General features: G+C 41.3%; 1 protein-coding gene across 1 annotated transcript in view; it reads left to right on the top strand.

Moving 5' to 3' along the window:
• The window catches only part of LOC104128597 (probable acyl-CoA dehydrogenase 6), a 79,861-nt gene that overhangs the window by 46,121 nt on the left and 12,401 nt on the right, over window positions 1-21,339 (top strand). The window contains exons 4-6 of the mRNA XM_035896912.1: window positions 5,747-5,853; window positions 11,463-11,630; window positions 17,829-18,002. Of these exons, the coding sequence (XP_035752805.1) occupies window positions 5,747-5,853; window positions 11,463-11,630; window positions 17,829-18,002 (449 nt within the window). The remainder of the gene's footprint in view (window positions 1-5,746; window positions 5,854-11,462; window positions 11,631-17,828; window positions 18,003-21,339) is intronic.

A 21,339-nucleotide genomic window follows, 5' to 3' on the forward strand; every position in this document is an offset into this window, starting at 1 on the left:
GCTTCAGTGACAAGCTGTTGCAAGGCTTAGCTTGTGAAAGTCTTTGAGATATTCAGTTAAATGGGAAGTATATTGTAGTAACAGTTTTAATTCTATAAATAATACATTTTTGAAATGTTACCTGTATCTGTTTGCCTGTTCACTCTTCCTACCCTTTTTTTACTTTATTCTTTGCCATTTTTTGGACAACCTTCAGAAAGTTATATTCATGGTCATACTTGGAAGCAACACTGCAGATTTTGATTTATATGCATCTCTGTTGTGCAGACAAATAAAGACAAAAATAGTTTTGTTTCACTTGAAGATGCCCACACTGCTCCATTTTTTTTTCCCCATATTCCTCTAAGCGAAGCAGTAGCACTTTCTAAATTTGAGAACTAAACACGAAATGTTTTGTCAGCAGTGATCTGGCCTTTGATGTACCTGGTTCTGAACATAACTCTCTGTCAGGTCTTTCAAATGCATTCAGCTGTAATACTTCACTTGCTTTCTTGCTTGGAAGTAGAGCGGAGAAAACAGCTCTCCACTGAGGCAGTGAATGAGATACGTTTCCCTGGAGCTTGTAACAAACCTATAGGGGACACATCCATAGGGATACCAGATCAGTATAGCGCTCCTTTATCTCGGCAGTAAGCAGTAAACTTTCCTTTTCTTTTTTTTCCCCTCTGTTATTTATAGGAAAACAGTAAGGATAATGATGTTTATTGAGTGGGACGAGAGTTGCTTTTCTATTTCATCAGCTTACTTGTCACTGATTCTTTCTCCACCCTGCCTGAGCAGGAGCATACTTGTCAATTAATGTCCAAAGAGTTAGTTTTACTGTCTCCTCCTGTTTGCTGTAAAGGAGAGAAGCTCCAGCTGACAATCAGAACAGCAGTTTTGAGAAGTGGATCATCCCCTTGATCAGCTGGGAAAAAAGGGTGAAAATGGGAAGAGGCCATTCAAGAGCTGAGTGGATTTCCCACTTGGCACAGCGTAAGGGAAGCTTGATTTTTTTTTTTTTTTAACAGAGTTGTCTCATTCTCACATTTGGTATTTAATTTGTACAGTGTGCATAAGATAGGCCAGGTCTTGCCCTGAGCCGCAGCAGAGACTGTTACAGGTGCAGCTTTCAAAATACCATTAAAAAAGGTATCATTAAGCATTGCTGTCATGAGGGCTAGTTAAGTTGCAGCTGTAGCCAGTTGTGCGGCTTTGTGGGTTCGAATACCTGTGAGGGTCTAACCTGGCCAGAGCAATGCGGTGGGGTGATATGAAGTCAAGCAGGTGCTTCTGAACTCACTTTCTTCAGGACAGCTTTACGCTCCTCTTGTACCTTTGAGGTTGCTCCAGCTCCTGGTGGCAGCCCAGCCATGCTACGGTTGCAGGTTGTCTGGTGGGCAGCCTTGATGTCACCAGAGCTGGTGTGGTAGCAGCAGGACACCAGCCACACTGCACGATCTGAAGAGCGTAATCTTTAATATGACTCCTTGTTGTGGCTTAACCCCAGCCAGCAAGTAAGCACCGCACAGCCACTTGCTCACTCCCCCCTCCTGGTGGGATGGGGGAGAGAAATGGAAGAGAAAACCCATGGGTTGAAATAAGCATGGTTTAATAATGGAAATAAAATGAAGTAAAATAGCAGTAGTAATAATAATACTATTAGTAATAATTATGTACAAAGCAAGTGATGCACAGTGCAGTTGCTCACCACCTGCTGACTGATGCCCAGCCCGTCCCCGAGCAGTGATAGCAGTCGTCATTGTTCCCCCCCAACTCCCTCCCTGGCAGACTCCCCCCAGGCACGGTGTCCTGTAGTCTGGAATAGCCCTGTGGCCAGTTGGGGTCAGCTGTCCTGGCTGTGCCCCCTCCCAGCTTCTTGTGCACCTGGCTTTACAGGCTGCCCAGGGAGGTTGTGGAGTCTCCTTCTCTGGAGGTATTCAAAGCCCGCCTGGATGAAGTCCTGTGTAGAATGCTCTAGGAGAGCCTGCTCTAGCAGGGGGGTTGGACTAGATGATCTCCCGAGGTCCCTTCCAACCCTTGCGATTCTGTGATTCTGTGATTCTGGCAGAGCAGGAGAAGCTGAAAAGTCCTTGACAGATGTAAGCACGACTTAGCAACAACTAAACCATCAGTGTGGTGTCAACATTCTTCTAGTATTAAATGCAAACTGCAGCACTATGTCAGCCACTAGGAAGAAAATTAACTCTGTCCCAGCCGAAACCAGGACACTCCTCTTTTACACTACCTGCATTTTAATGCAAAATACATTCCTGAATAGACAGAAGATTGACATAATCATTCTTAACCAAAACCCTTCAGGTAGCCTCATCTGCATGAGGTAGTCATACCCGTCAGGTAGTCTCACACAGGCTTCTCATCTGTATTCTTTTCAGAATGTATCAGTAGCTCGAACTAAGCAAGTTATTTCATAAAATCTTCAAATAACTGAAGCTTAAAGGCTTGATAAAAACTGGGAGCCAGAGCACTTTTCTTATTGCTTTTTTTCTTACTCCATCTTTCACAAAAAGTAAGTAAGTTTTCTAAATGCAGATTTTTTAAACTCGTGTGTCTTCTTATCTTGACTGAAATAGGGACTCGAGGAGAGAAAGCCAATTGCAGTGTGGATTCTTTTAAATCCAGGTTACGTAAATTACTGAACTTAATGAGGCTTCCACACTGCCCAAGGGTACTTGCTGCGGTTCACCACTGCATTTCTAATCCTTTCTGTGCCTGCAAAGAGCATCTCTTCCTGTTTGTTTTTTTCTTGCTTCTTTTCCTGTATCTTGAAGATCCAAGGAGTACTGCTGGACCTGGACATCAGATGGTAGGATGCCTGTGCAGGACTACACTGAAGCAAAAGACCGTCACATGGCTACTGCATTATTAATAGTTTGAGTCTAGGAGCAGAACAGAAACAGAATTGGGACAAATTCACCTCTTGCTAGTATGTAAGAAGCAAAGTGACAGTAGGTCAGAGTTACTTTCTTCTTTGCCTAAAGGAAATCATCTTTATATTCCTAGGAAGTCCACAAGTAAACTATTGTATCATCTTTGAGATGCTGTAGAATAATGCATAGATCATCTGAAAACTTCTTTTGTTGTTGTTTTATTTTTGCTTTGGTGGTGGATAGTGCTCGAATGTATGAACTCCAGTGCAAGAAAGCTTGAGTTGATCAGATGCTGAGAGCTGTGCTAAAACTGCCTGCTGCTGTTCATATTCAGAATTCCAGTTTGCACTTAATAGTGTACCATGCTAGTGTGTCTGTCAGTTCTGCTCAGAACTTTCCTTACTAATTTAATTAATGCACTTCAGCTCAGGTTTTTTTTCCCCAAAAGCAGAAGAAACAAAAGTGAGTAAGATCTGAGGTTCTACCGAGATGATTATCAGCCCAATTAAGTCAGAACAGTGATGTGCTATAGACATGTTTTCATTCAATGTAGCAATCCAACCTGTCAGAAACCAGATTTTTATATATATTTGAGATGGATAAAGGTGACTTCAAACTTCTGATTGGCAGAGCACATAAACAGAACTATGTGGATCAAGGAATTGTTCTTACATCTGTGTTTTGCCATGGGTTTATTTTCCTTTTACCCACCATTTACAAGATTGTATACCGTTGTCTTTTTTGTGTCGGAATTCATAACGTTCCACCAATGTTACTTATAAAGTGTGGAGCAAGAAAGGATGGACCACTTTCACATAACTCTTAATGTGTCAGAATCTCACACTTGGGACTTTTGGGTTACCTGGCATCAACAAGGAGCCCCGGTTTATTGACTGTAGACTCGTGTGTGTGTGTTTGTGTATACTACACACATGCATGACAATATATTTTAGAGTGATGCTAAGGCTGCACAGTTAATCACATGAGAAACTATGCTCTGGGTTATGGCCCCAACCCAGAGAGCAGACATAGTCAGGTCTATCTTGAGCCAGAGCATGATCCCATTGCAAACAGAGATTTCTAATTCTGGAGCTGTTAAACTGGACAGAACTGGGTATTGAAATTATTCAAACCTGAGATTTTTATGAGCTGCATTTAAGATGGGTAGAATTTTACAAAAACTACATATTTCTAACACAATAGCTAGTTGCTTGCTGACCTGCACGTCCTTCCTGCAAGGCGTAGAGGTTCATGATCTTCTAAAGATGGTGTTGCCAGACTTTTTTTTTTTTAATTGCAAAATAACTTCTTCTGTAGGCTCATTTTTGGGAAGAGCTGAAGTGTTTTCTGGAATTGAAGCCAAACAAAAAAAGATATCAAACGAAAAACATTATTCTGAGAAAAGTTCTTGCCATAGAAATCCTCTGTTGAAATAACTAAAGGTTGGCAAAGTTTTAAGCGTCAGAAAGAATTGCCAAAAATCCCCGCTAGCTCCTCTCAATCTGATTTTTCATGTTGTGGGTTGGGGTTTTTCTGTGTAATGAATGTTCAGCTGGCCATACTTGACCATGTCTCAAGGAAAAAAAATAAAAGTACACTGCATAACAGACATGGGGACTTTGTCCCAGTATGCTGGAGGAAGGAGTAAACACTCCAAGCTCGCTCCTTGTGTTTATTTGGGATGGCTGCCGTGATTATCAGCAGGGGCAGAACTAGGAGCTGAGCTCCCTGTGTGCACAAAGCAAAAGTGGCTGCCAGCTCCCAGTCTGTTCCCTGGCCATTCCACGTCCTTTGACTGTTTTGTGACAGGGTTGGAGTGGAACAGAAGGGTCAGAGTCTTAGCTAAAATGGCATCACTCCTTTTGAAGTCCTGGGACAGTGTTTTAGAAGGAGAGCCAGGTATCTGCAGCCTGCTTAGGCAGCCAGCGAGTCTAAGGAGATGAGTGGAGATGCTGACCTGACAAGCCTTGTGCCAAAGAGGAGGCTGAGGAGGAACTTGACTTCTGTGGATTTCTGCTCACAGAAGAGACATCTCATGATCCAAGGAATCTTTCCATCTAGCACAGGAGAGGTTCAAGAACTAGACCATGAGCTCACCGTTCATGCTGCAAGACCAAATTGGTGAATGTTCACTAGGACAAAATCAACCGTGAAATGAGATGCACCATGTTCTGAATCAATGAAAGCAGCTAAACATTGGGAAAAAAGAGGGTGCCTCTTAACTGAATTGAAATATGGTCAAGTGATTTTTTTTTTTTTTTTTGGTCATCAACAGTTTGCTGTTTCCCTTTTTGATTTTTCTGAGGACTAAAAGATCAGCTTGGAAGAAGCACTAATAGCTTTTGCTGTGCAATTTAAATGCAGATGTGAAATATTATTAATATAAATCCAGATATTTGCAGAGAGTGGCCATCACATGTCATAACTTTTCAGTCATTGCTAAAACCTGGCAAAGAGCTGGTGCAAAAGTCAGAAGATAGGCAGAGAGCAGCTCCTCCATCTCAGCTGACTGCAGACTGGTGCAGGAGCATTGAGAGCGAAACCCCAGGGACTCTGTTTATTTAGGTCTGGTAGCTCTCAAAACAACAATCATAAAGGTCAGATTTTGGACATCTAGACCACACATTTCTGTGGGACAAAGATACTTGAATCCTTGTAAAAACCTTGTTTAAAATGATTGTGGCTGCACTTTTGGTGAAGGCTCTGAATCATAGATTTGGACGGTGTCATTTCTGTCTTTTGGCTCTGGAACAGATTTTACCTGAGGTAGGGAAATTGGTCACTGTGTGGGTAGAACAAAATTTGTCACTAGCTTGTAGATAAAGCTAACCTTCAAAAGGTTTTAATATCCTATCTTTTTCATTATATCGTTGCAGGTTTGGTTCTGATGAGTTGAAAAAACAGTTCCTCGTACCAACTATAGCTGGGGATTTTGTGGTTTGCTTGGGAATCAGTGAAGCTGGAGCTGGGTCAGATGTTGCAAGTAAGTTAACCTAGCAAATTGCCAATTTTAGACCACCCGGTATTTTAATGGAAAGAATCTGGTTTCCTTGACCCTTCCCTTTGCCACTATCGTTTGTAAGAAATACAAAGGAAGGGAAGTCTGGTGTGGCGAGGGCAAAAAGTAAAATTCTAGGAGCAGTAAGGCATGCCTCCAGAGCGCACCGGCACCTCCTGCGGCGCTCAGCTGCCGTCTACTGTGCGAACCTGAGGACCTCCGAGATGGGGCACGTGGCCTGTTCAGCTGTACTAAACCCTCCACTTTCTTAAACCAGACGTCTCCGCTGGACGCGGGGGAATTGCAGAGCTGCAGCCCATTCTGAAGCTGATGGCCTCACTTTCACAATGGGTTCCTCTCACTCATTCTTACCTCACCTCAGCCACTTCCATCGTTCTTGTGCACCAAAAGTCTCTCTGAACTGGCGATTGTTTTATTTAGAGCTAATGAAGAATTGGCCACGTCAAATCTATTAGCTTTGTGATTTAGTTACTTTGCATGCAGCTGTTTTTCTTGGTTTAGTGCGAGAGTATGTTTGAAAACATGGATAAATCTAACTATTCTTCTGAAGTGCCTGAGGCAGTAGATAAGTTGAACAATTATATTAAAACAGATACTGTAGAAAAAGCAAAGGATCTCTCATCTGACTGTGAATCGTGGACTTTGAGGAAAAGGGAATGACAAGAAGCCACTTCTAGAGGTTTTGTTGTTGCACACAGGATGGCTAAGTTGAACACATTGTGCTCTTGCAAATTACTGAGACGTCTTCCTGCAGACAAAAATTGCTGAGTCTGACAGAGGCTTTTTGATCAGCAGTGTCCTATATCGAACACATTGTGCTCTTGCAAATTACTGAGACAACGTCTTCCTGCAGACAAAAATTGCTGAGTTTGACAGAGGCTTTTTGATCAGCAGTGTCCTATATCCGTTTCCTTGATTAAACTCACGTTGTTTTCTCATGGCAAATAGATAATTACTCAGTGTTAGAGCAAGGGTGCAGCAGGTAGTTTTCAAGAGAGTTAATGAAATAATGGGACTAACTCTTTCTGCATGATCTATCACTGTTTTCCTTTCTAGTTAATTAATTTTGTTTATAAGAAAAATTCCATAATTTTTATAGACTTTTCATTAAAATAGTTTTAAATTTGAATTTTGCTGATGTAGGAAATGCAACATCATTTATTTTAATTAATGCTTCTCTAGTTTAATTAGATGATTATCAGAACTTTCTAAATATGATTTCAATTTTTTGATACAGTGTTCCAGATAATAAGTAACAAATATTCCCTTAGCTGCATATTGTTTATCATCGAGTTTAATTGGTATGATACACTTGGATTAATACAGTTAAAGAGAAATTTGGAATCAACTAGGATTATCTGATGAATCCAGACTGCAGCTGGAAGGCAGACTGCAGGATGAGATGATGATACTTTTACACTCGTCATGGAAGATCTGATCCCTGGTATAAATCCAGAAACCAGCTTACAATGCTTCTAAAGGGTAATTACACGGACAATTTAGGCATGAGGAGCACTAGCTTACGTTCTGAGTAGCACTGGTTTGCACAAGGCAGAGGGAACGCATCATCTCCAGGTGGCCCAGCTTCAAAGTAGACAGAACTGCATGGAACTGCATGAAACTCCACCTTTGGTTTCTCATGCTATTGGGATGTTTGTCTCCCTTAAATAAGTGAAGCATAGCAACTGTTCATATGTGAAGGTTGGGGATGTGCTTCTGCCATGTGAGCTGGTATATTTTAAACTGAAGAATGACATAGAGTAAGGTATCTCGAGCATTTTCTTCTGCCAGTTCCAAAATCACTGAAGGTGATGCAAACACAGAAGGAAAAAAGTGTTTCTCTACATAAGAAGTGAAAGGTGCCTGGAATTAATTTATTCGGAATTCAGCAGAACAAAAAGGACTGTGTATATTAGTCTAATATAAATTTCAAGTCAATTTGAAAGAGCACCTGTCTGCTTTCATATGTAGTTGTTGTATATTGTATTGATGATGTACTAGCACACAAAAAAAAGTATTGACCAAAGCTAGCACAGAGATGACTTGAGAAGCAGAACAGTACAGAACAGCTGGTATAGGAAGTGTCCGTCTTTAATTTCAGGATTCTTGGTACCACAAAGCATACGTGTTTGTGCTGATTTTAATTATTTTGTCTCACTTTATCTCACTACTATTCCACAACTTGTATCATGTTTTGCTGATAGTCTGGGGGGGATATGTAAGAACACATCATGGAAGACACTTCCTCTTTCTTCAAGTTATGTCTTCCAGGCAATTGCACCAAGTAACCCTGTGTATGTCTACCTATTTAACATAGGTATCTCGCCCCATTTTGTCCCAGTGGAATCCAGTCTTTCTGCTTTTCTGGGTTGAGGTCATCTTTTTTGAGCATGAAAAAATGAAATTGCACATGATGTCTATAATGGCACAAATACTTCTCCAACCCTAGTAAGAATATTACCCTGCAGAATGTAAAGTTACACAACAGTTTGCTGGCTTCTGAATCTTGTGATTAACTATGCAGGTCGTCTTCATTAGCGGTTTGCTATTGAAACATTGTAAAATACAGCAATCATTCTCTACTACTTTGTGCCTAAGTACTTGTACTTGCCATGTTGAATTTGAAAACTCAAGATCATTCCTTTCTGGCTGAGCAATACCTCAGTTGCGTTGGCGATGCCTCCGAAGTTTGTGTCACCAGCAGATTTCATTAGTGTATTCCTATTCTTCTTTTAAAGATAATTAATGGAAACAGTCAATAGGTTTTGTACAAAGGCTGATATCCAAGGAAGAGCTCCAATAGTACCCTCCTGCGTATCAGCGTGTCCTCTTTTAACGCAACCTGATGCAGTTCCCCCTTTGCCAAGGTCCTTACTCACTTTTCCACTTTTTTCCTAATTCTTGTCTTTTCAAAATTTTAACTCATAGTTACCTAGTAGCATCAATTTTAGTTTGCTTGGGTCCAACAGGATTTTTCCCATTCTGCTTTTCTCTAGAAAATCTATCTTCGTAATAAACAAATCAGGTTAGTTTTAAATAAGATACCACTGGTAAATTGAATTGTCTTTTCTTTCCAAGTGTATTCTGAGTCTGTGCAGATTGCCAAAACAGATAAGCTGTTTTCACTAATTTTAATTTCTGTACAGTCCTTCCTGGAGATGTCTTGCTTTGTCAGCTATATTGTGAATCTTTAAAAGTCACCTCATGTGAAACATTTCTTTAGTTTTGAGGTGTCTTCTATATGCCTCATGTTTTTTCTCATTTTCTTTTCATTTCTATGGCTGAAACGTTTTTGTTTGCGGCCTCAATCTTCTTCAATTCCGTTGGTTTTCATCTGCAAGATTTAGCTTAGTTTGACCTGTGGCAGTTCTTACCTTCTGACCTCCAAACTGTAGCTTAGTTGGATAATTAATCTCTTTCCTTTCCTGCAGGCCATCTCCTGTTTTTTGAAGCAATTATTCATTCAGTTAGACTTGAAGCTATTTCGTGCAAGTTTTGGGGTTTTTTTTTCCTGTGCTGATGATGTAAATTCCAGATCTGTGTTCTTCATTTTTTACTTTAAGGATACGCATTGCCTATCTTTGACCATAATATTAACCTTAAAAGTTGAAGCCAGCCTTGACCTTTCTCAAATCTATTTAGATGCATGGTTGGACTCAAGAGCACAGTGGAGAAGAAAACTTAAGGCTCAAGTAAGCCCTGGTTGCTTGTATGGCACTGGCTGTATCATATGCTTTTCAGTGGTGCCTTGTGGTCTTTCCTAGAAGGGGCCCTCACAGCATGCTCTGTAAGTTGTTGAATTATAGGCACTCCAGGACCAGTGGTAGGACCTGCCAAAAATGAGTTATGGAGCACACACTGAAGTAGCCTTTTCCCAGAGCTATGCTCTATCAGGGAGAGTAATTGCAATCAAATATTCCAAATTATCTTCATACACATCCCTGAGAACATTCCCATTAGTACAGCATTTGTTCTTTAGTCTGTGTCTGGGTGGTTAGTCCTCTGTGACTCATGCTTGCAAGAGCTGTTTATATCTGTGGTAGCATCACAGTGCTCATTGTTCCTCTGCAGACCTTCCATGGAACTTCTATCTAATCTCTTCAGTAGCTGTTCCACAACAAAGGCATGTGTGATGTAAATCACTGTGTATGTTCCCCTCCTTTTCACACAACTTCAGTACAGTGTCATATTTCTTATTCCAGCTTGGCATGTCCTTCACTTATTATTTAGTCTCCGTGTATACGACTGTCCAGTGTCTGTGTCCGTGTATTATGAGCATCAATACTTTAGATTCTGTCAGTTTGTTGACCTTCATTGTTATACAGATTTCATATCGAGTCCTTTGGACAGATTTGGCATAGTCCTTTCATTCACTGAATAGCTATATGGCTTAATGTTCACCACTGTCTGTACCTTCTGGAGCCATAGCTATATCTGATATTCCCTTGTCTTCTACCTTAGACAGTTTTCTCCCATCATTTTTCCCTAGTTCCTTCATTAACAAGACTTCTTTTCAGCCATGCTGACCTCAGTTCCAATTCATCTTATAAATGAGGATCAGATACTTGGTTTTGCTTTGCTTGATGTTTAGAGCCTTTGGGAAGAAGGTCCGTGTGCAGATTGAGGTGGGTGTGTATGAAGGTATAACCAGCTGACTTAAATGTGCCTGCCCACTCCACTTGGTGTCTGACTCCGACCCTCCAAATCTATTGCCTCCCTCAGAAGGTGGGCTCTTACGGACTTTATCGTCTCATTAGATTTACAGGTGCTAATAGGGATGTGGTAGGGTTCTCTTATACCATCACCTACTTATAGCTAGGTACCTGTTGGAGAGTTTTCCTCAGTTGGGGTTTTAGTTGAAGTTCAATTGCAGGGGAAAGAAGCCAGCCCTCTGGAAATTCTGTTGGAGTGTAAATAAAAAGTCATGATTCACTTGGGCTGTCTGTTGCAGTGTGATGTGAACACTCATGGATGAAAATAAGTTGTTTTTTTTTCACCCGGGGGTATAAATAGCAGGTGTTTAGAACTCTTTCATGTACGGACATTCTTAGCATTTAGACTTGACGTTTTCAGAGTTTACTATCTTTGAATTTATTATGCCATTCTGACCAAGAACGCGCAGGAAGTGCATGTACGTCTATCTTTTTACATACACAGATATTGAGGCTTATGTTTGTTTAAGTCAGGACTCTGAAATGAACGTCTGCCTCGGTGACTAATGTGCGCAGTAACAGAAACGCGTAATAGATCACCTCAGACTGAAATGTTTCTGGCCTGAGTTTTTGACAACCAAGTTTACTTAGGGACTTTTCTGCTTTCATCCACTGGGATGAAGACTCCACCTAAAGGAGGGTGAAAGAAGTGGTTCGGTTTCCCAGGCTTGCCTTCCAAGAGTTGTCCAGACAGGTCTACCTTGTGCAGCCTGGAAGGGTTAGAGGACTTGGGTGGTATGAAGGGAGAAGCAAATATTAGTTGTCTGTCTGAGAGCAAGTGATTGACTCTGCCAGTCATACAGGGACCAGCTTATCCCTCCTTCACAAGAATAACCCTTCATTTCCTATGTTTTGAAATAGATATCAAGACGACAGCTGTCAGAAAAGGCGATGAATATGTCATAAATGGTGGGAAGATGTGGACTACGTCTGGGTGCCAAGCGGACTGGATGTGCTTGCTGGCAAACACCAGTGAAGGACCTCCCCATCGAAACAAATCTCTCATATGCCTGCCAATGAATCTACCTGGTAATAATACAGAACTCTTTCTCTTCTAATTTGATTTTATTGGTGGTTTTGTGTATGCCCAATACAAGAAGGAAAGGTGTTTGACAGAAAGGGCTGCACCCATAAATGCTCTTTTAACTTCAGTGTTTCACTGTCATGCAGAGTTGGTTCTGAAATGCATTTGCACACTTCCCCAAAAAAGCAGGGGACAAGAGGAAACAAGAAGGAAGTTAAATATTTTGCAGACTTCACCTTGTGACTCCCAAATAATTTTATACGGCGAGTCCTTTTCACAAAAGATAAATTTATAAAAGTTGGCCAGATACATTTGCATGGGAATATTTCATAATCTTCTATAGAACGAATAGACAAGTCAATGCCAAGGCCAAAATTAGTGCCTCAAAGAAATCATTAAAAATAGAGCCAACATTTTTCTGGAAATTATAACATTCAGTGTCTTTTAGTTTTGGAGAAGTTCCACAAAACTTTTATCTCATTTTTCTGTCCCCAAAAGGCATGAAGATGCAAAAAGTCCACAAAATAAGTAACATATTACTTTATTTACATAGAACTTTGCTACATATGAACTACATGTAAAATGTTCTTAAATTATCTTTCCAAAATAGCGTTAAAGTCTTTCCTGTTTTGTATGAGGACTGGTGCACAGAATCCATACTTCTTATTTCAGTGAATGGAGAAGTATTTTTAAGCTTGCTGTCTTATTTCTTCAGAAAATATTGAAACTCATTCTCAAACATCTGAAAACAAAAGGATAAAGAGTTTAGGGATTTCAAACTTGGGAAATACCTCCCAAACCAATCTTATTCCACATGGCAACATCTGCCTTCCAGGAGCTCATGGGCTGTGTCTGACTCCATTAGGCTGGGTTTACCGATTCGCTGTACTGAATACCAGAAGGATGCAATGCTATGCTCTGATTGCATTGTGTGGATGGTCCTGATCTTCCTCTGAAAATTGTCCTCCACCACCCAGCCTGGTGGGCTTGCTGAAGAGACGTGCAGGCATACCCAGGGTGCTTCACCGCTGTGCTCTGCAAAGGGATCTCTTTGCCAGGGTACTACTATCATTATCAGTTTAAATTACAAAAATAGTCTGTGAGTTAAATGTGGGCTGAAGTGAAAGCTTCAAAGATCTTGGAAGCAGGGATTTGTTTTTGAAGAAGGGATTTGGATGGAGACACTGAAGAAATACATCCCGATCTAAGGGTACAAGTTTCAGTGGTACAGCCCACATGATGTCTGTTCCTGAGTAGTCTGCAGACCTTGCAGCAATGATGTGCTGTATGCATGAAAGACATCATTCAGGGAAGATACAGTGGAAGTTATTGGTGGCGGGGACCTTTTGCAGTTTTAACACGTGTTCAAAAGTTTTTAAACCTTTTTGGTTTTCACTCATTTTTAGAAATTATGTCATATATTTAATATATAATATAAAGTATATTTTAAGACATTTAAAATATATAATATCTATTCAATATATAATAATGTATATTAATGTATTTATGAATATAAAATATTAAAACCTATAGCATTTTTGTTCATTCAATTCACAGTATTTTACATACAAAATATATGTAATTATCAGCATTTCACACATAGGGACCACCAGCATGGCAGTGAAGTAAAAGTCCATATTATGGACCACTTAATGGGTCAGACTGAGAACAAAAGCCAGGCCTCCAGTGTTGCAAAAGAGGGCGATGAAAGCTGCTTAAGGGAGTATCTTGTAAGTGAATTTCAGTACGGAGTAAGTCAAGCAAGCGAGTGAGTTGCCTTGGGAATTAAGCAAGTTCTGAGTGGGTTGTGAGTTTCTACAACCTCCGCTCATGCAAGACAGGCTTTGAACGAGAGCTCACAGAAGATGGACCTGAGCTGCTTCCCTAGTTGTTGACTTTGTCCTTACGATAAGCGATGAGCAAATCTGTAACTCGGAGCCAGCATCTCTCTGAATTTCCAGGTAAATTCACTTATCAGCCATCTGCATAAAGTCCTCCTTGTGATTTTTTTTGTGAAAGGGTCAGAGTGCAAATGCGAAACTACTTCTCTGAGATCAGTTTTCCAAAAACAACAAAGCAGCCAAAACACTGTTAGAGGCAGAGCAAATATACAGAAACTGCCTTGGAGGGGTGATCAGCTACTTTGCTTATTCCAAAAAGGCATGTGAGTCATCGTAGCTTTAGTGGGGGGATGTTATTCGGTCACACAGCCTATACACAGACCTTTACCTGATTTTGAGTAGAAAAATTGCCTGAGTCACCTGAACCTGATCTTCAGAAGTGTAGAAGTCTTACTAGAAACAAAAATTGCCCTTTCAGAGAGTATATGCTTTCATTCTTCTGTGTGATACCGCTATTGACCTCCAAAAGGGTCACTGTACCAAGACTGGTGACCTTTTGAAATGAAGTATTAAGACAGTTGATTGTGCTCAGTGGGTGGGACATATTAGAAGTGAGATTTTTTTTCAGGAGGACAAAGAGGAAAAGTGTGAAAAAGGCTCTGACATCTGACACAGATGTGAGGAGGAAGCTCCAGCTGTTTTGGTACATCCTGAGGATGTCTGCCTGCCAAAGATCGTGCTCCTTGGAGGGCAGCAGACCAAGACTGTATGGGAAATGTATGGAGGACATCATCAAATGATGCACTATCAAGCATCTGTAGATGTATGTGTGTCAAAGCTCAAGAACAAGTGCAATGGAGAACAAGAGTGTTAGGTCTGACTAAGTGCTGCAGTCACCAGCCTACATGGCAGGCTAAGAAGGGGATCCGTGGAGCAGCAGTAACCCATTCCTTGCTAGCAGCTGGAAGGACATGGGAGACTAATCCAGCATTTTTCACAAAAATCTTAATTCTTTCATACTTGTATAATGTGGTGATAAAGAAAAGGGAAAAAAAAGTACAAAGTGAATTATTAACTTCAACAACTGGTAGTTTACTGGAGATACAAAGTAGGATTTGCTGCTTCTAATTTTAGGGGTGTACAGTGTCTGTTCTGGGGTGAAGAAAATCATGGTCTAGATTTGATAGACACTGCTGAATACGTTTCTCCTAAAGGGAATTTGGATGATGGCAGTGTGGGTTCACCATAGATATCCAAATTAGGTGAATACTCCTCATACTAATGATGTCTTAAAAAAAAAAGCTGAATTTCTCATATAATGAAAGAGAATCTAACAAGTTGTAAAATGTCTGTGTGTAAGATGTATAGACGAATGGCTTGCAGCCCTAATCTGGTAACTATTTGTGTGCTGCTCTGAGTCCTCAGATAGCGCTAGGGTAGATTGCAAGGAGGAAATAATAAAGAGAGAAACATCCAGGAAAGGGAAAAGAGCATGTTTCTCAGTTTGCAATTTAAAATGTGCCTCTTTCCATTTGTAATGGCACAGGAGAGAGTAACTGGCTTTCTCTCAAGGTAGAATATAGGAAATAAAAGAGATTGCCAGAAGGCTGGAGGAGTGGGAGAAAATTAAAAAATCAAAGACGCCTGGGAAGAACTGTCCAGGAAGAGATACAGCAATCCATCTCAGTGATACCGGTGCAAGCAGCACGAACGGCTCTGTTAGAGTGATTGTAATAAGTCAGGCACTTGGCCTTGCTAAATTGAGATTTGTGTGTTATTGGATGGCTCGTGATTTATTTAATACAGACAAACTCCAGGAGTTATCTGAGCAGATGATTTCTACTGCTGCTGGTAATTTTTAATATATAGTACCCCTCGTGAAGAGAATGAAGGTAACTAAACTAAGTAAAGGAAGATTTTGGTGCCCATGTTGTAGCCAAAGAGGTGATTATGCACCATTGTCTTCAAAAAAAGTGAAAATGTAAAGCATGTGCTAGCAACAGAGGGGGAACTACCTGAGGCTGGTGCAGTTTGGCCTCCTTCTGAATGAGAAACATGAATTAATCTAAGAGCAAGTGAAACTGGTGAGGCATGACAGAGGGGGGATGCTGCTGGATTTAGGAAACTTGAACACACAACCCAATCTGAAAGAAATATGGATAGATATCATTAACACATTTAGCTCCTCTAACCAAACCTGTAAGACCTTTCTTCAGTAGTTTTTGTTGTATGTGGATCTGGGGAAGTACACAACAGGATTGATATAGCAATATAAAGATATAACAGCAATTGTACTTTTTCCAGCAGAGACCTTAGTAAACCACGCACTAACAAGAGCAGTAAGTGCATCTTCATATGGGTGAGGAGCAGTGATTGCATAAAACCATCTGGAAGTAGACCAAACGCACGATCTCTGAGAGTCTCAAAGAAACCAAGCAGTAATATTCCAATGGGAAGAGATGTTCCAGAAATCACTTGGGCCTGTAAATGGTTCAGTGTGTGTTTGTTTAGTTCTGATTTTAATGCAGAAACAAACCACACATGCTTTTTTGGCATGACTGGGTGCAAATTGCTGGATAATTTTCAATCCAAGAGTCAAAAAATTCTATACAGCTGTCCTGATCTTCTTCCTGTGTTCAACACATATCAAAGCAGGAATTTCTAACACATAATCTGTTTATAGATTGGCTGGTGGAAAAAAATCTTGAGTGGAATGTGTGAAAGTCTATGTGGACCTTAGTCTGAGAGCAGTGTTGGCATTTGGGAATAGTGTCAATATTTCATCTCTGCAGAGAGATGAAACTTTCCGTAACTTTATTCACTGCAGCGAAGGGAATGACAGCAACCTCTTCTGCCTGCTAAACCAAAGTACTTTTCACATGGCTGAAGGCCTCCTGTCAGTAGAACTTGATATGTCTATATTGGTTCAGAAAGAGATGTTTGCTGAAAGCCATGAACGATAGCAAGGTTCAAACCAGTATAAAGAGGTACCATAGCAATCTGCGTGGTGACCAACTCCTATTAAGCCATGTTAAAGAGTAGTAGAGGATTGAAAAAGAAATGGAATAAAGAGGAAAATATTACCAGGATACCTCCTCATCACAGAACTGGTTAGAATACCATGTATGTGGGTAGGAAAATGTTTGGTTTTCTGCAATGATGTATATGCTGATTTGGAGGACTGTTTTTCTATGTATATTGAGTTGGCAGATGTAATCAGCATGTTTTGCACAAACCCTCATGTCTGGTTGTTGGCCTCAGTTTACCTCTGAAACATACTTGACTTCCATCCCAAATATCCGCATTAGCCCCAGAGCAGCAAGGTTAAAAACTGAAGACAGGGGAATCGCCACAAAAAAAAAAAGAATCAGTGGATGCCTGTTAAACTCTCATAGCACATATTTGCATCTGCACAATTGCGGGAAAGAACTTGTAGCTAAGAAAAAACAAACCGACGGGAAGGAGTCCTACCTGGTGTGACCGAGTAGCTGCAGTCTGCCGTGGCCAAACCTGAGGGAATCGGGCTCATCTCCAGCAGAACATTGCGAGTGGGGTCAGAGTCAGTGATGTGCAGGGTGGCTGCGGGGAAGCAAACCCTCTTCACAAGCGTGTCCTTGTTCAGAGGAACGATCAGCGATCATTATGAACCCTTCCATGACTAATTAGATGAACTAAACAGTATTTTGTAGGCCATCATGAAATACGTCATTTTAACAAAATTCGGAGTTGATAGGGAATTGTTGGGTGTTGCTAGCAGTTATGAGTTTAACTTTTTATTATTAGGGAATAGCAGCGTGGTGTGATTATAAACTCTCTTTTCCACAGGTACCAGAAAAAATCAGGATAGGCTAGAAAGGGGGGGGATAACTGTGGAAGAGAGGCAAGGAAGAGGATTTCTAGGAGGAGAAATTCTCTAGGTGCAACTTAAACCATCGCTCTGGTTTTGTCATTATTAAATATTTCTCTCCCGTTTCACAGCAGTGCAGGCACTCGGCAAATACTGCTAAATTGAATTCCAGCATTTTAATATAGTGCACTAAAAATCAAACATAAGCAAATATTGCATTGGTTCAAGACATGCATGAAGCAAAGTTATTACTACTAGTGAACTAGTGAAATGAAAAGTAGAGCCTTTGCAATTGCAGATTCTGATTTGCTAGTTAAGTAAAATGGAAAAACTCTTAAAAATAGGATGTGGCCCCCATTTTACTCTTAAATTCCAGAATGTTTTTTCCTAAAGATTGGTTTCACTGCAGTCTTGGCACACGCCTTCACATCTGCAAACTTTGTTTTCTTAAAATGCTGTACTTGTACATAGTGATTCTATTTTTTGTGGCCTTTCTAACATCCCTTTTTCTTTAGGCATTCACATTGCTAAAAAGATAGACAAACTGGGCATGAGGTCATCAGACACAGCTCAGATCTTTTTTGAAGATGTAAGGGTCCCCAGCAAAAACCTCATCGGCGAGGAAGGAAAGGGTTTTACATATCAGATGTTGCAATTCCAAGAAGAGCGGCTGGGGGGGGGAGCCACTGGTAAGTCATCGTTTGTGCTTCTGGGGCCGGGCAGGGACAGAGGGGTCACCGTCCACATGAGTAACAGCACTTTCCTTTTATTGTAAATTGCAATGACCTCTTACGATCTGTTCTTGACATCTGTCATAGCCTGGATACAGACAACCTTCCCTTTCTGTAGGAACATTTGAAATAGAAAATATTTTGTGAGGCATTGCAGAGGCTGGTTTTGCCTTGTTTCTTTTTCTTGGTGCTTTTCCGCTGATAAGAAACTATGGCATCATGTTATGTCTGCTACAAATACAGTGCAAAGGCTATCAAAATACTGGCACAAAATAGAAGGACCGTGACTTTTCCTGTGGTGCAGTAAACTATGATGTTTATCCTGGGTTTTAGAAAATTAACTTGGTGGCTGTGTAAAGAAGTGGCTCTTGCAGGAGGTAAGAGCTTTGTTTTGCGGATCTGTTTTTACCTCTGTACACTTTGGGTGTAAGTGGTACAGCACCAAATTCCTTTCCCTGAAGTTATGCTGTTCCCATTAGTCTGAACCCAGGCCATGCTTAAATCTGCATATTTGAGTTATATGGATTCTGGATATTCCAGGTAACCAGATCTGAGTCTGGATTGTCCGTTTTCAGCCTCCCAACCTTCCCCCCCACCCCACAGTTTGCTTCTTCAACTTAAATATAACGTGGTTCACTGTAAGAAGGTTGGTCCTCTTTAAATTTCAGGGTTGTATAAATAATCTTACCGTATTCGTGCTCCTGTGCCTACCCTGCCTGTTACTGGCTGTGTGTGGCTGGGGAAGCGGGAACTCTTAAGAGATTTTCTGGTTCAGTGACCAAATAAAAAATCCCTCCCTCTTGTGAGTTGATCCCAGACCAAATATTTTAGAGTTCAAATGCTTTAAAAAATCTTTGGTTTGGGCCAAAATTCTTAGTTCAGCCTGAGATAAACAGCAAACATGAGAGTAGTTTTAGCGAAGAACCGGAGGTTAGGCTTGCAAGGGGCGCCGCTGCAGACTCGGGCAAGGAGGAGACATGGTCCTACTGCTGGTCCTGCTTTAATCGAGGCATACACAGACTGCAAGGGCATGCATTGTGCATTTTTTGCGCTTGAAGTCTAAGTTAAACGAAACAATCAGAAACTATGTGTTGCAGTGATGCTCCCCAGGCAGCAGAGTAGCCCACAGAGTTAGTCATGCCCCAGGCAAAAGTGACGCGCACTGACAGCATCAAAACACAAAGCCTGGCAGGTTAGATCACTCCTGTTAAAACCACTGGAAGCTTGGTACTGTCCAGGCTTGCACAACTGCCTGGCGGTCACCATGCTCTGCCAGGAAATGGGACACCAGGTTTCAATTCTTCTTTTTGCCCAGAACAGCACAGCAGGAGCAGGCGAACCCTCACCCTGGATGAGCAGTCTGGGAAGGGCATCTTCACTCCCCTGGCCATGGCCAGGCAGGGGCCATCAGGGAGGAAGAGCCTTGGAGCTCACCAAGGGAGAGGGAGCTGCCTCCTGCAGCAGGGTGGCCAGTGAGTTACACCTCGATGGGCCCCCTGCTTCTACTTTTATCCACTATCTGATATAAAAAGCATGAAAGCACTGGGAGCAGGGACAAGACCCATGGTTTGGGCCAAGTTGCAAACTTCAGAGGTAACCGGTTGTGGTAAACAAGAAAAAAAGAGTAGCTGATGTTCAGAAGGAAAACGGGTGCTTGGTGGATGTGGTTTCTTACACCATGACATCTAGCTCTTAACTTCCACTCCTGCAAGTGATTTTACATATATTCAACGACAAGTGTTTGCAGAAGGCTCAGGTGTGCAAAACTATGTACGTGCCTTCAATGGTTTTGTGTCCAGGTCTGCATGTGAAATCCCAGTCCGCACCTCTGGCCCTCAGCAGGGAGTTTCTGCTCCTTCCCAGTTCATGACTATTCATGTGACATTGAACATCATCAGTCTGCTTTCAAACACTTCAGGGCCCAGTTCTGGCATCCTCACCTTCACTGCTTCCTAAAACTTGGACGAGGCAGTTGACTGCCATTCTTTTCTTTCTTTCCTTTTTGGCATTGTTTTGTTTTGTTGTGTTTGGGGGGTTTTGCTTTGTTTTTTGTTTTTATGTATTTTTGGTATGAAGTATCATGTGCTCCAGCCTTCTCCTTGCTTATTAATTATCTTCTTTGTGGGCAGATTTCAGAACGTGCGGGGAGTTTCCTTCCTTCTTCACTTTTTTTTTTTTCCTTTTAAAATGAATTTTCAGTAAAACAGGTTTAAAATATAAATGGAAAACTTATTTCCTGGAATTGCAAAATTTGGTCACAGGTGTGGTCTTTTCTTCTGAGTGACACATTATCAAAGGTATTGGTAAAAGCCGCTGTGTTTCTTGCTTCATTGAAAGAGAAGAGCTGCCACGTATCTCTCCCATGTTGTGACAGTTGGTAAACGCCGTCCATTTGTGGACCTGTTGCACTGATCACAGGAAAAGAATGTTGCTATGGCAAGAAAGCAAACAGGTTTTTTTGTGAATTGCTTAACTTGGAAGCAAAGAGGGAGTTCAGCGTGTGTGAGAGAGCAGAATGGCACTTTTCTAATGACTTCTATCTGCTCCTGTAGTCTCAGTTTTATGAGCACCATTGAGTCATGGCCAGTAAGCAGGATGACAGATCCTTTTGCATGGGCAATGCACGTCCTTAAGAGTCAGATTGCTCAGCGTGGAGCTCACTGTACATCTCGCCAGAGAGTGATCAGCCACAGCCTAAGAAAAACATATTAATTTCCTTTTCTTTTGAGAGGAGATGTAGCAAAGGAAAGTGTGTTTACAGTGAGCAGAAGTTTCAAGTGGAAAAAATAAAAGTTGGATGGAGGTACAAGGAAAAGATTATTCTGCATCTGGCGACTTCAAGTGCTTTCACAATTCCCAGCTCTGTGGTAGACGATGGGTTCCTTAGGCTGCCCTAGAGTGACATTTCCTGCGTGTGCTGTCAGTTGAAATCCATGGGGCCAAGTTTGTCTGAGGATGTGGAGGACGCTGTATAACAAAAGAGGAAACAAATATCCGGGGGAAAAAAAAAGTTCAGAGAGAAAATGAGTTTCACTGTTAAGAATGGCATTTCTCTGCACTTAAATGACTGGCAAAGTATCATGTGCTGTTCTGTTGTACAAGGCTGTTGGCAGTCAATGGTATTCATGATGTGCTGCGTTTCGTGGCTGTTTGCTGCACAACGAAGTTTTGCCGTGTTAGAGCTATGCTCGTAGCTCTAAATACCTGTAGTCATAGCATCACAGAATGGTTTGGGTTGGAAGGGACCTTTCGAGATTGTTGCGTCCAATCCCCCTGCCATGGGCAGGGGCAGGCT

This window comes from Egretta garzetta, unplaced genomic scaffold (assembly GCF_000687185.1).
Source record: "Egretta garzetta isolate BGI_Z169 unplaced genomic scaffold, ASM68718v1 scaffold30, whole genome shotgun sequence".
Taxonomy (NCBI): domain Eukaryota; kingdom Metazoa; phylum Chordata; class Aves; order Pelecaniformes; family Ardeidae; genus Egretta; species Egretta garzetta.